Source organism: Sorex araneus, chromosome 4 (assembly GCF_027595985.1).
Source record: "Sorex araneus isolate mSorAra2 chromosome 4, mSorAra2.pri, whole genome shotgun sequence".
Lineage (NCBI taxonomy): Eukaryota > Metazoa > Chordata > Mammalia > Eulipotyphla > Soricidae > Sorex > Sorex araneus.
In genome coordinates, this window is record NC_073305.1 from 149,058,408 (window position 1) to 149,075,516 (window position 17,109).

General features: G+C 34.7%; 1 protein-coding gene across 10 annotated transcripts in view; it reads right to left on the minus strand.

Annotated features, from left to right (window-relative positions):
* TRDN (triadin) overlaps window positions 1-17,109 on the minus strand; it is a 417,254-nt gene that overhangs the window by 55,322 nt on the left and 344,823 nt on the right. For all 10 annotated transcript variants that reach the window (XM_055136162.1, XM_055136157.1, XM_055136159.1 and 7 more), the window contains one exon: window positions 11,395-11,433. In XM_055136162.1, coding sequence (XP_054992137.1) covers window positions 11,395-11,433 — 39 coding nt within the window. The remainder of the gene's footprint in view (window positions 1-11,394; window positions 11,434-17,109) is intronic.

Genomic DNA, 17,109 nt, shown 5'->3' on the forward strand with positions numbered 1-17,109 from the left:
CTTATAAAATCGTCAATGACTCCATATAATACTTTTCAATGAATATTTTCAGTCTTTATCTTACTGTAAATTTCTACTACTCTGACACTTTGACAGCTGTCTCCTCCTTGAAATTACTTTTTCCCTGTTTTCTTGACACAGTAACTCTAGCTTCTAAAATCATTCGGCTTCCTTTTCCTTTTTAAATCTGAGTCTTGTATTTTCTACCTGTACTTAAAACCTAATATCTTTCTTAATATTCTTCCTTAGACCTTGATCCTTCTCCCTCACTATAGTCCCGAGTGTTAGTAACTCTCATTATTTAAACATTCGGCTATGAACTTTCAAATCTATAGATAGTTATGTTCTCTCAGATGCCTGATAAGCAATCCTACATTCATTTACCATAGATATTTTTAATTTAACATGTCTCATCAGACTTCCACTTCAATTAGATTATCAACTCTAGGGAGATGAAAATTAGAGTGCACTTGCCAGTGTGTCTACACTACCATATTGTTTAGCATATGAAACCGATCAACAACAATTTGTCAAATAAATATCAAAAGTTTTCATAATAGATGCTGTTTCATTTTATAAATCCAGTTACTTTTAGAAATTATATTGTCAGGTAATATTACTGTCCATATACCCATGAAAGATAGAAACCTTGGAGTTAGCCTATATTTTCCTCAACTCCTGTTCAGAAATTATAGCAATTTTAGTTCCAAAGTACTTCTAAAATCTTTCTTTCCTTTCCCTTCATGTTAATGATCTAAAAAAGATCTTTTAATAGTTTTCGAGGCACCAGCAAAAGTCAAGTCACCTCAAAGAAGTGATTATCTGAAATTCCTGGTATCCTCCTTATCTTCTATCCATGTGGCTAGAATGAGCAAATTGACAATTAAATTTAAGCTTTATCTCAATTCTTTAAACATTTTTTACTGTTCTCAATATCGTTTAAGAAAAAAATACACTCAACATTTAGTAAGTAAACAAATTAATTTACTTAATTTTTGTTCTTTTGCTTTTGGGTTGACAGAGAGTCTCTTGCCCGCAAGCCTGGCTGTCTTCCCTGGGGCCCCTCAGAGGGGATGGGCTCCAGCTTCCCTCCCCACCCCGAGCAGAGCTCCCAGCAGCTGAAGACCGCCAGAACCTAGCCACAGCCATGCTCGAGGCCCTTCTCCACATGTTCGAACAGGCCTCACCCATGAAGGTACCGGCAGAGGAACCCAGGTGTGTGTAATCCCATCAATGGCCAATGTCCAGAGACTTAAAAGCAAGCTCCCAGAAGTGCACAGCCGCAAAACGGCCTCTCGATATCTTGTAGCCTACTTCTCCCTCTGGGAGAAACTGGCAAGCTTCTAAGAGTTTCCTGCCCACATGGGACAGCCTTGCAAGCTTCCCATGGTGTATTCATATGCTAAATCCAGTTACAAGCTGGATCTCATTCCCCTGACCCTGAAAGAGCCTCCAGTGCGATATCGTTGGGAGGGCTGAGTCTAGAGAGACTTCTAAGATCCTAGGGAAAGGACGAATGAAGAGGTTACTGAGCCCGCTCGAGAAATTGACGATTAATGGGATTTTGTGATTGTGATTGTGATCGTGTTTTGGAGTCACATCCAGCAATGTTGAGGGAGTTACTCATGACTCTACACTCAGGAACCACTCTTGGCAGTGCTTGGTAAACTATATGAGATGTCGAAGATCAAATCCAGGTGGGCTGCATGAAAGGCAAATGCTCTAACCACTGTACTATCTCTCTGGCCTATCAACAATCAAGTTTTGTACTCATTATCAGTAGTTTCCTTATTCAATTCTATATGATTGCACAGCAGTTAGGGCGTTTCCTTTGCACGTGGCCGACCCATGTTCCATTTGTCCACCCCTCGAGAGCACAGCAAGCTGCCAAGAGTATCCCGCTCACATGGCAGACCCTAGGAAGCTACCCACGGTGTATTCTATATGCCAAAAACAGTAACAATGGAGGTGTTACTGGTGCCTGCTTGAGCAAATTGATGAGCAATGGATGACAGTGATACTCATACTTTTTATGCTAAGCAAAAGTTAAATATTTGCAGTTTCAAATACTTCTCACTGATTCCTTCTTTGTGATTGAGCAAATGTCTGTCTGGAACACATGCCCAATATTTATCCATGTATCTAAACTCTACCTATTCTTTGAGATTACTCTTGAAACTTGTATACAAATATATATATCCTGTGGTAGTTTTCCATGAACCAATAGTCTGGAGAAGTATAACTTTTCTCTTTGTTCACAAATACAAAGTATTTTAAAAGTTATTGAAAATAGGTTCCTCAAGAGCTATTTCTGTCTTTATAAAACCTTTCCATACTTTCTTAATTGATTTCTAATTACTTTTTCCTTTTTATCAAAATTGTTTGATTTAATAATCTCTGCCTTTGACTCGCCATGTTTCTAAATATTTTAAGCTAAATGTATAATTCTCAGCAAACTGTTGGGAGTCATGGAAGGAGTCATTCAATCATACTAAAGTGATATATTGATTATCTGAATTAAAGTTGCTTGAGGAATCTACTGGGAAAACGATATTCTGATAAACATCACTCTATCTCTTCCTGTGAAAGGTATTGTACTATATTTTGAGATTAAGACTAGTAAAGATATCTGTATTGTCAGCAACAGGGATTTCAGAACATTGAAGACTGAAAACAAATGCCACTTAGTTTCTTTCTAATTAGAATTAAGCATAAATTATCTTTGTCTAATGATGTTTTTAAAAGCAAATTGATTGTTTCTTTGTCTAAAATGTACAAAAAGTAACTGGTTGGTCATATTTTTAGGACTTATGTTCAAGGCTGGGCTGGAGAGATAGCACAGTGGGTAGGGCATTTGCCTTGCACGCGGCCAACCTGGGTTTGATTCCTCCACCCCTCTCCAAGAGTCTGGCAAGGTACCGAGAGTATCCTGCTTGCACGGCAGAGCCTGGCAAGTTACCTGTGGCGTATTCGATATGCCAAAAGCAGTGACAACAAGTCTCACAATGGAGATGTTACTGGTGCCCGCTTGAGCAAAAAATGGGACAACAGTGCTGCAGTACTAGCTAAAGCCTACTAATATTCAAAGCTACCCTGCACATATGAACTCAAATTCTAATTTTCTCCTAAAAATGTGTCTTATGTCTATTTAATTATTAGAGCAGCCAGATGAACCAAGGGATATAAGGGTAATTTTTCCCTTCTCTATCACTAGCAAAATATGTGGTCTGTTGTATAAATTCAGTATATACTGTTTTCACTAAGCTTGCCATTGAGTCTCCTATAATTTAGCTTAAAGAAATTGAGATTGCAAAATCATCTACAATTTATATAAATTCTTCATATATAAATATTTCTGTTAAGATATACTTACATTAATTAAAATATTTAAGCATTAGTTATAAGAGAGGGAGTGTGAAAAACAACAGACAAGTGAGGGTATTTATTCCTTCTCTTCTATGGAGTCTCTTAAAATCTAAGATAATTATTGTTAATAAACTAACACCATAATATATACATATATATATATATTAGAATAGCCATGGTAACTTTAAAATTATATTGCAAGGTATTTGTTTGACAATTCGACAAGAGGGGATTGAATTGAATAGAGAAACTATATATATATATATATATATATAACATATATATATGTTCCTTAAGTGATATGAGCCAAAGATATCTTGGTGATTGATAGGTATGATGGTTAAGTGATTCAGCCATTGTGTCAGTACCTTAGTTAGCTATTAATACATAAAGAGAGTTTTACCTTGAAATATATGTTCTTAAAAAGAAATGTATATCTATTCATTACTTTCAAGCACAAATGAATGCTAGGTTTCTAGCAGCCATTTTTCTACTCTTTGTTAGGAAAAAAGAATGGCCATTCTCTCATTGTTAGGACAACCAAAGTTCAGAAATAATCCACTGAGTGAGAGACAGTAGAGAGATGATGCCAATCAGTTCTCAGAAAGTGGAAGACTCACAACTCGTGAGAAAACAATCACTGAAAAACATGTCTATGTTACATTAACCAAGTTAGTGATAAAAGAGAAGCTCCATATTTTCCCTTTTTTGGAAGTAAGCATTACATGTCTTTGAATTTTATAATACTTCCTCATAAATTACAGTGCACATTAATGATACAGAAATCTTGTAAAAAAATGAATTCCCACTCAGCAGTTCCTGATGCAGACCTATCTATGTTAGAAATGTAGATCTTCTACAAACAACTAGGTCTTGTGTGTATCCACTTGAAATGAGAGTGAGATAATAATAACTTTTTCTGTTTTTATATTTTCATAGAAAACACTTTTTGGAAACACTTTTACGCACATGTATCAAGATTTTCACTAAATCTATTTTACTGTGCACGATATATGCTTATTTGACACTTACATGTCAAATAAATGTATATATATATCTATTTGACTGGCATGCAATATATATAGTAAATTATTATTCTATTTTATGCGTAGAGAACGACAACTCAAAACTGGAGTGATTTGCTAAAAGTCATTCCACACCTCTCTATCTAGAATTCTTCCCCACTATACCATTCTGCCCATATTGGTCTTTATACTAGAACAGAAATGAAAATACCTGCCTCTATTTGTGCTATATCACAAAGCCAAGACACAGGTCAAAAGATAGGTTTAGAAAATCTGTAAGCAATTTGTCCCCACAATTGTAGTTTTGTTTTGCTTTGTTTTGTTTGTGGCATAATCTATGGCAAATTTGAGCTATTTTTTTGGTCTCAAAATAGAGATCACTGTATCACTGTCATCCCGTTGTTTGTTGATTTACTTGAGCAGGCACCAGTAACGTCTCTATTCCTCACAGCCCTGAAATTTGAGCAGCCTCTCCTCACTCGTCTTTCCCAATGATTGGAGACTCTTTGGGAGTCAGGGGAATGAGGCCAGTCCTTACTGTTTTTGGCATATCAAATACGCCACGGGTACTTTGCCAGGCTCTGCCCATGCAGGCGAGATACTCTTGATAGCTTGCTGGGCTTTCTTTGAGAGGTATGTGTGTGTGTATGTGTGTGTGTGTGTGTGTGTGTGTGTGTATACACACATATACATATATATACATATATATATATTACTCTCTATGATTTGTTGCGTACTGATTGAATGCCATCAAATATGGGTGTGGTAATTATGGAAAATGGGTAGGAAGTATCTTATAATGGTCCAGAAAGCGGCCTGGGTAGTAAGTGGGCTGGGTTCCTTGGGGTGGGGAGGGTTCTCACCCGCCCCCCTCTGGGGCACCCAGAGTGAAAACAGCCTGGAGCGGATTATTAGAGAATACAACACAAATCAGAAATAAGTCAGGGAAATTAAACATAAAATTAGAAAAATACTCAAATAATATAAATGCCACATGATTTTCTAGAGGAAAATATGTAACAGGCTGAAGAATCTTTGTGTCTTTATAAGTAGAGAATGGGGTGGTAGTTGGTATATAAGAAAGTAAGTTATTAAGACAGGAAGCAAGGTAAACCGATGCTTTGATATGGACCTGAAATAGAAGAGCAATGTTCAAAAGACACTGAGTTGTCACCTCTAGGGCTGATGATGCTCTTTAAATGTCTCCATGCAAACAGTGGGAAGTAATAGCAGTGAATTAGATAAATGGAAACAAAGTAAAGATAGATGAAGACCAGTATCAAATTGGGGTAATAACAGATCCTAGCATTGTGCCCTACAGGTATTTATTTAGAAAAGACAACTAGTGAGCACAGCCTTGAGTCAATCTTTGAAGGGAAGGTGAAATCAGGATGAGTAATTCATGGGCTTGTATATTTCTGCAGGCAGAAAGGATGAGAAATAGAACTAGAATTCTGAAAGAAAATAAGGAAAGGACAAATTTGGTACCTATTTGATTGCAGGGTTCTGAAACAGAAGAAGCTGTAATGACTCAGAAGCATAAGTCAGTGCAACTGAGTCTTGAGTCATGAGTTATTTCTTCAGATAAGAAACAAAAGAAAAAGACAATGGAAAAGATCTTGATTTCAAATTTAAACAGAGATAGGTATAGATAGAACAGTCGTGTAAAGATATTGATTAGACTATAGGAAAAAGAACTCTAAAATTTTGTTAATAAATTTTAATATTTTGATAAAAAGAATATACTTATTTTTAGATTATTGTAATATATATCATAATAGCCATTTATTGCTTACTATTTTCCCTTTCAAAGAAAACCTGTGGTTGGCTCTTTAAAATTACTTGATAAGATATGTGGATTTTTTTTTGCTACCATTTTCATTGGGAAATAAAAGCAAAGCAATTTAGTGATTAATAACAGACTATATCAGAAATAACTAATTATTAAAACATGGCACCATTATTTTAAAAATGTACCCACCATTTTTAATAGTGGGGTATTAATTGGTTTACTTTATCAAGTAAATATTTATTCTTCTACAAATAAGTGGTGGTTACCCAATTAAATATTTGATGGGAGTTGGTGTAATACGAAGCAAGAACACTTTCCCTTGGATTTGTGACCACCTTTGCTGAAAGTTTTTTTCAGATTAGATCATTCAGTGAGATTGTCCTCATATACACTCGAGTTTTAATTCCTTCTATCCTCCACCATTTGCTCAAAAACAAAGAAAATTTTATCTTCCTCATAATTAAACCATTTCCCTCAACCTACCGTGTGTATCCCAACATTAATCATAGCTGAGCTACAGTTCTCTTTTACTTAGTATCTCCTGTATTTCTTGTTCATATTTTCCCTATATATGCCACCCTACCACATAAATAAAACCCCTCAAAATTTACTTTTGTGCTCTATCACCACTTATTACTGATAATTTCCCTGATTAATTAAAAGTTTTGCCCTAACATAGTGTCTGATTCTCAGTCATCATTTCCTTGCCCTGTATGAAACATTGACAACACCAGTCTTTCCACCATTTCTGAAAAAAGTTTCTACTTCAGGATATTGATACACTGCATTTTCAGTAATGCCCATATACTCTCCACAGAAGTGTGTTTTTTCACATTTTCAAGAAACGATCCTTCATTTTCTTCTCTCATTTTATTTTTGAAGAACTCTTTTTATTTAAAAATTTAAAGAAGTTTTTGTTATAGTTACATGATCATAACACATGACTGACCCCACCACCACCAAGGTACACACTTCTCTGCCACTGGCCCTCCTTTACTTTGAGTCTACTTCTTTATTCCTCATTTTCTCTCCTGACTTCTACTAAGACAACTAAACTCATGGATACAAAAATTATTCATAGTGAATGTTCACAATTCCAGTATTTTTAGATGTCTATGGAGAATGTGGGCAGAGAGTCTCTTGCCCACACGCCTGGCTGTCTTCCCCAGGGCCCCTCGGAGGGGATGGACTCCAGCTTCCCTCCCCACCTCGAGCAGAGCTCCCAGGAGCCGAAGACCACCGGAACCTAGCTACAGCCATGCTGGAGGCCCCTCTACACACGTTCAGACAGGCCTCATGCATGAAGAACATGGCAGAAGAACCCAGGTGTGTGTAATCCCATCAACGGCCAACATCCAGAGACTTAAAAGCAAGCTCCCAGGAGCTACAAGATATCTTGTAGCCTACTTCGAGAGTTTCCTGCCCACATGGGACAGCCTTGCAAGCTTCCCATGGTGTATTCATATGCTAAATCCAGTAACAAGCTGGATCTCATTCCCCTGACCCTGAAAGAGCTATCAGTGCAACATCATTGGGAGGGCCGAGTCGAGATAGACTTCTAAGATCTCAGGGAAAGGACGAAATGAGAGGTTACTGAGCCCGCCCGAGAAATAGGTGATTAACGGGATTTTGTGATTCATGATGGAGAATATTCAACCGACAAGCACCCCAGTAACATTCTCTTGCAATGTCTACATCTGACCACCTTCTGTAAATTCCCGGACTTGAGACATTGGATTGATTTACATACAAGTAATATTCTCAGGCTCTATTACTGCCTGATGAAACTGACAACAAGTTCAGTAATAGCACAGTACGTACAGAGAGGATATTTGCATTTCTAAAGCATATATTTATTAATAGAAATGTAATTTATATTATACTGAAAAAATTATGTAAGATATTAGCATTTAATTTAATAAATTGGTAGATTTGCGCTTTTAAAAAATTTAACTCCTAATAGTCCCATACCAATCATTAGCCATGAGTGTAAATAATTCTGAAAGTAATAAATGACATCCTATTATTTTGTCTCTCTATCTATGTCTTCCACCTTGATTTTATAACATTTAGGCTGCTACAAAAAGCTTTTGGTACAACTCCCTGATGCAAAATTATATTTACAAAATTTCTTTATTCATACCTTTATAATTTATTTAAGAGACAATATAGCACAGTGGATAGGGCATTTGCCTTGCACATGGCCGACCTGGATTCAATTCCTCTGCCCCTCTCAGAGAGCCTGGCAAGCCACTGAGAGTATCTCGCCCTCACGTCAGAGCCTAGCAAGCTACCCATGGCGTATTCAATATGCTAAAAACAGTAACAACAAGTCTCACAATGGAGACATTACTGGTGCCCGATCGAGCAAATCGATGAGCAATGGGATGACAGTGATACAATGATACAGTGATACCTTTATAAGAGTATAAAACTACGTTTTTCTTTTTATTCGCATACTAAGAATTTCAAATCTTCACTGTGATCTCCTAAGAACATTTCCTATATTCTATCTACAATTACCTTCAATTCTTGCTTACCATTTGTCTTTCCTGGGCCCTAAACATCTATCTGGTCCAGGGGCTGCTCCTCACTGTCTGTTTTAACCCATCAACATACCTTTTTATAGGCTAGCTCTTAAATAAAGTTGCCATTTACTGATTGCCATTTACTGACACTGAATTTAAAGGAAAACTTCACCTCTATTACTTTATTTCTTTTGTTTGTTTGTTCTACGGGTCAGACCCAACAGTGTTCAGGGTTTACTCCTGGCTCCATATTCAGGGATTACACTTGGCGGTAAACTAGCAATACCATATGTATTGCTGCTGATCAAACCCAAGTTGGCTGTTTCGAGGCAAGAGCTTAACCCCTGCAGTGTGTCTGACCCATCTATTTTATTTCTAAAAACTGGTGAGTATGGTGGTGCTCTTCACTCGATAGAAGAGAAAATAAAAGCAGAAGCAAAGAAACTTTAGTTCACAGTCTCATAAAAGAAGAGAATCAAATGAATATTTTTCTCCCATCACGACAAAATTATCTTCACCATGTTTTACATTCTCCTCCCTTCTCAGCTGCTCTTGCCTATTTCTGAAACCTCAGCTTAAACCCATTATCTTTTTAAAGTTTTCACTGACTGAAGCATGACAGAAACAGCCCCTCTATTTGTCTCATAAAGCACTCTTCACTAATATAATTAATTCTCTTGTACTTATCTTGATTATACTCTTTTGAGATGAAACTATATCTTATATTATTTTATGTCTTGTATCCCTAGGCATAATTCTGGTCATTGTGGCATTGCTTTTAGCATAATATATGTTTTCAATAAATTGTTAGTTGATTATATTTGATAAAAATATGTCATGCTGATTTCTTTTTCCTTTTGGGAAGATAAAAATAAATATAACAAAATACAGGCATAAATATTTAATGTAAACTAATAGCAGAAAATTTATTCTGAATTTATTAATTTATTATATGCCAAAACAAAATTAAACATGTAATGCAATATTAAGCTTATATGGTGGAAAGACATGATGTGCTTTTTATTTATCAGTTTTCAGTGAGCTACTATTGACACAATAAGAGCACTAACAATAATCACTTTTATGTGTATATTTTTCCTGTTCTGAAAAAACATCTAAAGATGAAGCTTAGTTATTATTTCTAATTCAAAGACCCAATGCTTCATTTTATATATATAATGAAACTATTTTATTACACAATAGAAAATTTCTCATTTTTCTATCCATTTTACAGAGAATACATAAGAAATAATATAAAGTTCTTTAAATTATTTGCTCAGACTGGAGCCATAGCACAGTAGGTAGGGTATTTGCCTTGCACGCAGCTGACCCGGGTTCGATTCCTCCATCCTTCTCAGAGAGCCGGCAAGTAACTGAGAGTATCCCGCCCTCAGGGTAGAGCCTGGCAAGCTACCCATGGAGTATTCAGTATGCCAAAAAGAGTAACAACAGCTCTCACAATGGAGATGTTAATGGTGCCCACTGGAGCAAATCAATGAACAATGGGATGACAATGCTAAATTATTTGCTATGTATTAGAAACAGCATTTGCCAATTCTTTTAGATGTGTTGGCAGTATTTTCAAGAGAATTGAATTTAGTAACATTAATTAATATTCAAAATATATATGGAAAGATAAAAAATAGGTTAATTACAGTTAACATTTTTAAACTAAGTATATGCAAACATTTTAAAGAATAATATAAATGTTTTCAAGAGTTATATAAATGCCTGCCAATATCACATTCACTTCACATAGAGATACAGCTATAATTTTATTTAGCTTATCTAAATATAAGCATATAAAACTATTTCTACAAGAAAAAATATTGGGAATAGGTTAGCTCTGGTATATTTATATTGGTATAAATAAATATATTTATATTGGTATAAATAAAAAATTCTCTGCATTATTCTTCTTTTTTCTTCACTTTCCACTATACTATGATTCTTCTCTTCTAAATTTTATCTACCTAATCTCTTAAATTCCTCAAAAAAACTTTTTGTTTAAAATTTGTTTTCAAATAATCAATGTTCATCTTAATGACCAAGATGCAATGGACTAATTCTCCAAAGTGTATCATCATCATCGTTCCCATCATCATCTCATTGATCATCGAATTTCTCGAGCAGTCTCAGTAACGTCTCCATTTGTCCTAGCCCTGAGATTTTAGAAGCTTCTCTTACCTTGTGTATATGTATATGTACATTTAAATTTAAAGTGTGTATGTATATTTAATTGGTGGGAAAGAAAATGGCTGAATAAAGTAGATCGAACAATATGAAACTACTCTTTTCGAGGTAAAAATAATCTACTATAGGTGATTTTACAAAGCTGAATCAGTTGTAAAGACAAATTTCAAACAGTTGTCATAATCTGAATAGAGTCTCTGAATTTCAAAGTGTGACACCCTACAACTTTCTCAGCATTGTTCAAATGCCATGTAAGTGAATAGAGACCAGCATGAGGAAACAATCACAGCTCCCTACTTTCAGAATGCAAGAGAAACTAATTCAGTTTTAGCACACATTTAGATATTTCAATTTTAGCACACACTTAATATATTCCAAATATACTGGATGATGTACAGTATATTTCCAATATTTCTAACATTGCAAAGTCTTACCCTTACCTGAGTGCAAAACCAGCTTTGTTCTTTGAAAGACTACAAAGTGCTCTTACCTGTTTTTGATGTCTTCTCATCTTTTTTAACTTCAGGTTCTTGAGTCAAATATATGCACAGAGAGACAAAAAAATCAGGAAAAATAAATTTTTTGTTTAGTTAGTAGTAAATTTTTTAATATATTCTTAATTATATTTGCAATTTGACATAAGTAGTTTACTATTATACAAAGTATTTAGTCATCTTAGCAAATAACAAACAAGCAAAAGAACTTCACTTTGAAATACATTTACTAAAAGTTTAACAATTTAGGTAATTTGGCAAATTTAAGAACTCATATTTTATAATTTTCAGTGATCCTCATTTTTAATATAAATGAATTAATACTATCTACTCAAGAACAAGAGGTAAGATTCCAGCCCCCCAAATTTATCCAATTTACGCAAATTTTGATTTTTGACTAAGCAGATTCAGTTCATGGAGCTCCACCTGGTGGTTAATTTAATAATTTCAAACTTTTTTTTTATTTGTATCTGCTTTTGGCTCTATAAAGAAATTTTAATTGTCTTAAATCTAGTAGAATGATTAAAAACTACATTACATAATTGTGTCTCTTATATTAAGAAATATTTTTGTTCAGAAATTTTTCATTCAATTTTAAATTTAATGTTCTTCAAATTTAATGTTATTATAGAAAAAATAGAAACCTTATAAGCTAACACGGTTATATTTATATTTATCCTAATCAATATCATAGCTGATTATACTTTCATGTTTTCTAGTCATTCATTTCATTTAAATATCTTTGTTTCGGTCAAAGGATTCTCTTCTTTTTCTATAATTTGTTTTGATTAGTAGAAGGGTTCTGATACTTAAAAAATTTTCTTCCTTAACAGAAAAATTGATCAGATGGTTAGGATTCTTTTCATCTTCTTTAAAAAAATTTTTTTGGCAACATATGGCTGTGCTCACCATTTCACTATTTATATGGACTCAGGAATAAATTTCGATGATGCTCAGAGAACTACTTCTATTTTTCCCACCTCTGGTTGAAATTCTTAGTAAATACTGCATACTAAAAGTACATAGTATCATCTATATTTGTGTTTTACATTAACAATAGATCCTAATTTTCTGAAGTTATAATATAATTTAACTCATCTATTTAAATGAAGAATTGTGTACTGTATATGTACAACACTAACAACATACTTATAATACTAGAATGCACATTCTGTAAAAACTGGCATCGTAGAAATTTGCCTCTCCCTGATGTTCCTTTATTTCCACTTATCTTATTCACTTACCCATATCTGAAGCATTATTTTTTGTAGGAGTCTTAAGGTTATCTATGATTTTGTTATGTAATTTAATTTTATTATTATTTATATTTTATTTTAAGATTTTAAACTATATAAGCACAAAGATGTGTTTATTATTTTAAGTCTGGTAAAATACCTAGTATCTGTCATAATAATCAATAAATACTGCCAAGTAAAGTAAATTATTATTATTATTATTATTAGCATGACAAAATGATCTTTCATGTGTAATTATAGTCCTAGTAGAAATGGATTAATTTATGCTTCTATATCTACTATATCTAGATATAAAACTTCAGTGGTCTAGGACAAGGGTACATATACATTGGTTCACAAGTACTAGTATCTTTTTAAAAAATATATATTTTTTTAAATTTAATATTTTTTATTTAGATGTTTTCTTAATTGAATCACTATGAGAGACACCCATTCCTGCTCCCCCACCCCACAATGTACATTTCCTACCACTAATGTCCCCAGTTTCCCTCCTGCAACTCACAGAGCCCTAACTGCCTCTGGCAGATCTTCCTTCCTTCCTTCCTTCCTTCCTTCCTTCCTTCCTTCCTTCCTTCCTTCCTTCCTTCCTTCCTTCCTTCCTTCCTTCCTTCCTTCCTTCCTTCCTTCCTTCCTTCCTTCCTTCCTTCCTTCCCTCCCTCCCTCCCTCCCTCCCTCCCTCCCTCCCTTCCTTCCTTCTTCCCTCCCTCCTTTCCTCTCTCTCTCCTCCCCTTGCCTCTCTCTCTCTCTCCTTTTGGGCATTATTGTCTGCAATACAACTGAAAGATTATTTTTTGTCCCTTTACGTACTTTCAGTACTCAGTTTTTGAGTGCTGATTTCCAGGTATCATTTTCATAGCAGTCACTTCTTACTCTTAACTGTCTTTCCCAATCCCCTACCACTTGTGGAAAGCTTCTAATTGTGGACCAGACCTTATGACCCTTATTTCTACTGTCTTAGGTCATTAGTCTCATACTTGTTTTTTTATACCCCACAAATGAATGCACTCATTCTATATACAGTACAATCTTTTTAAAGGAGTTTTGTATCTTACACTACATATGGATCCCTACTCCATTGATTACTCTGCCATCACACTAATATTAAAATGGAATTCCATATTCTTAAAGCATCATATTGAAAAATATGGGAAATATTTTCTTCTAATTTATGATGCATACAATGCAATCTTAGTCAACTATTGCTGTCTACACAGAATTTTATAAACACTGTTGAGAACATGTACTAACATGCATGTCTCACTGTGAAGGAACTTCTGGGTTTTGGTACCAATAAAACAACTTGAGCAAGATGACAATGGAACTACAAATATTTCAGAAAGATGAAAAAGAAGCTTTGATTATACAATCTAATCTTAAAAGCAAACTCTTTTACTAAGTTTTGTGATCTTGGGCAGCCCTTAGAACCAAAAATCATAAGGTTATCATTGCTAAAAATGGAAAAAATGATGCAAAGTTGATAACTATTGTAAGTTATAGATAAAAAGCTTAGTTATTTTATTTTATTTCATTTTGGAATAGAAAAGATTTTTGGAGAGTAGAAGTGAATGAAACTCAACTAACAAGGAGAAACTTAGTGTACGATTAAAGTATATACTTAGTATAGGACAATAGTATAAGTATAAAACCTTTGTCATGAACTAATGAACTAATATTATCAACTAATAAATACTACATGATATCTTCTAAGTAACCTTTTTTTCTTAAAACATTTCACTTTTCCTTTGAACATGCTAAGTTAGAATGTATTTGTGAAAAAGTATGTATAACTTATTAAAGGGAGCATCTATTCATTAGCTACTTGATTATTAAGAGTTCAGTGCTCTTATTTTATAAATGGTATTTTGTGCCAGTTAAGTATTTATATAAGGAATCTGGAGAGATGATAGTAGAACAAATATTGTGCTTGTCTTGAACATTGTTGACCTGGGTTCAATCCCTGGCCCCCATATATTTTTTAATTTATTTTTTATTCTAATTAATTGATTTTTATTGAATCACCTTGAGATGCACAGTTACAGAGCTGTTTATGATCGGGTTTCAGCCATACAATGTTCCAATACCACCCCTCCGCCAGTGTACATATCCTACCACTAATGCTAATGTCCCCAGCTCCCCCAGCCCCCGTCCCCTGCCCCCAGCCTGCCTCTCTGGGAGGCACTTTTCTACTTTTCTTCTCTCTCTCTCTCTCTCTCTCTCTCTCTCTCTCTCTCTCTCTCTCTCTCTCTCTCTCTCTCTCTCTCTCCTGTCTCTCCCTCTGGGCATTATGGTTTGCAAAACAGACACTGAAAGGTTATCATGTTTATTCCTTTACCTACTTTCAGCATGTAGCTCTTATGCAGAGTGATCAATTCCAACTATTATTTCATTGTGAATCCTTCTCTATCCAACTGCCTTCTCCTTTATTAAATGACACAGACTTCCAACCATGGACCAATCCTCCTGGTCATTGTTTCTACTGTCATTGCATATTAGTCTCATACTATATATATTTTTTTATATCCCACAAATGAGTGCAATCAATCTATGTCTGTTTCCTCTCCTTCTGACTCATTCCACTCAATATCATATTCTCCATTCACATTCATTTATAAGAGATGTTTGTGACTTCATTTTTCCTAACAGCTGTGTAGTATTCACTGTATAAATGTATCATGGTCTCGTTAACCAGTCAACTGTCCTTGTTGTTTCCAGATTCTGGCTATTGTTTACAGTGCTGCAATAAACAGAAATTTAGATGGTATTTCTGCTGTGTGTTTTTGTCCCCCTGGAATATATTCCCAGAAGTTGTATTCCTGGGTCATAAGAAAGCTCAATTTCAAGTTTTTTGAGGAATGTCCATGTTTTCTTCCAAAAGGTCAACACTGGAGGTTCTTGTTATTTTTGATGTGTTCCTGACCCCAATAGGTTACCTCAAATCCCACCAGAATTGATTCCTGAATGTAGAATCAGGAGTAGACTTGAACAGAGGCAAGTGAGCAAACCCCTTAATTTAAGAAAAATGGGTAGACTTTTTCTTAGTCATATAAAATGGCATTTATACATAAATATGATAATAACTTTAGTTTTATCCAGTGGCTGCTAACACAATCCCTGGGGTCATTGGAATCATCCAGGGACACAGTAACAGCCTTGCAAGCAATAAAGGTGAGGTGTTCGTCCCCTTACGTAAAGCAAATAGATTTCAGGGCATTGAGTAATATTTCTTCCCAAAATGGTGTGCTGAGTCAGATAACTGGAAATTTTGGTTTGTTCGAAAGACTGTTCAATAAATCTTTTAGAACCTTAAAGAAACTAAGAATGGTGAAGAAATAGTTTAATGCTGTACTTTGAAAATCAGGACCAAAGGGAGAGAATGTAAACTTTTCTTTTCTTCACAAGCCTATTGCTGAAATTATTTTACCACTGATTGTTACTATATAATAATAAAACAACTTGGAGTGGGAACAAGCTTATATGCACAGATTTTGCATGAGATTTATAATACAAATAAAATAATATTTATAGTAATACAATAAACAATAATAATGATAGCAATAGTACCAACAACAGTTTAAACCTTTGTCAGTTGAGCCCTTTTCATTGAACTCCATATACAACTTGGCAGAAATGTAAAGAATTCAACACACTAAGTTGTTGAGGCAGAAAGTCTGCTACTTTATAAGTAGCAGTGAATTTTTTCAGGCTGTCCATTTCATTTATAAAATGTGAATTGGTTATGGTGGCTTCCTTACTGATTATTTCAATCTAGTCAACATTGTTTCCAAGTAAAGCAGCATGGCCAAGGCTTCAAAACAAATGTATTAAATTAGAAAAGAGCAGTAGTGGAGATAAACTCTACCAAGGATGCCCCACTTTCTCTTCAGAGAATGAGAAAAAAGAAAATAAGAGTCTGCATGATTTTAAGAATATATCCTTTGAGAATATTTTGATACTTTGCAAGGTAGAAGATGACTTAGTTATTCTAGTCACCAATCCTTCTTCATCACATGAAGGCCTTATATCTGTAATAAAATACCACCATCATGAATTATTGTTATTGATGTCAATGATAATTACCACTCAGGAAAAATATGGTTCTCGGTAAATAAGTTTACCATAAAAAAAATAAGTTTACTATATGCATCCTGGAGAGATAGCACAGCAGATAGGGCGTTTGCCTTGAACACAACCGACCCAGGTTCGATTCCTCCATCCCTCTCGAAGAGCCCGGAAAGCTACCGAAAGCATCCTGCTGGCACTGCAAAGCCTGGCAAGCTACCTGTGGCATATTTGATATGCCAAAAACAGTAACAATAAGTCTCACAATGGAGACGTTACTGGTGCCCGCTTGAGCAAATCAATGAACAATAGGATGACAGTGACACTATATGCATCATATTTTTCATAATATTAAATAAATTTATATGCATTAGCTATCTAGCCCCATTAAAATAA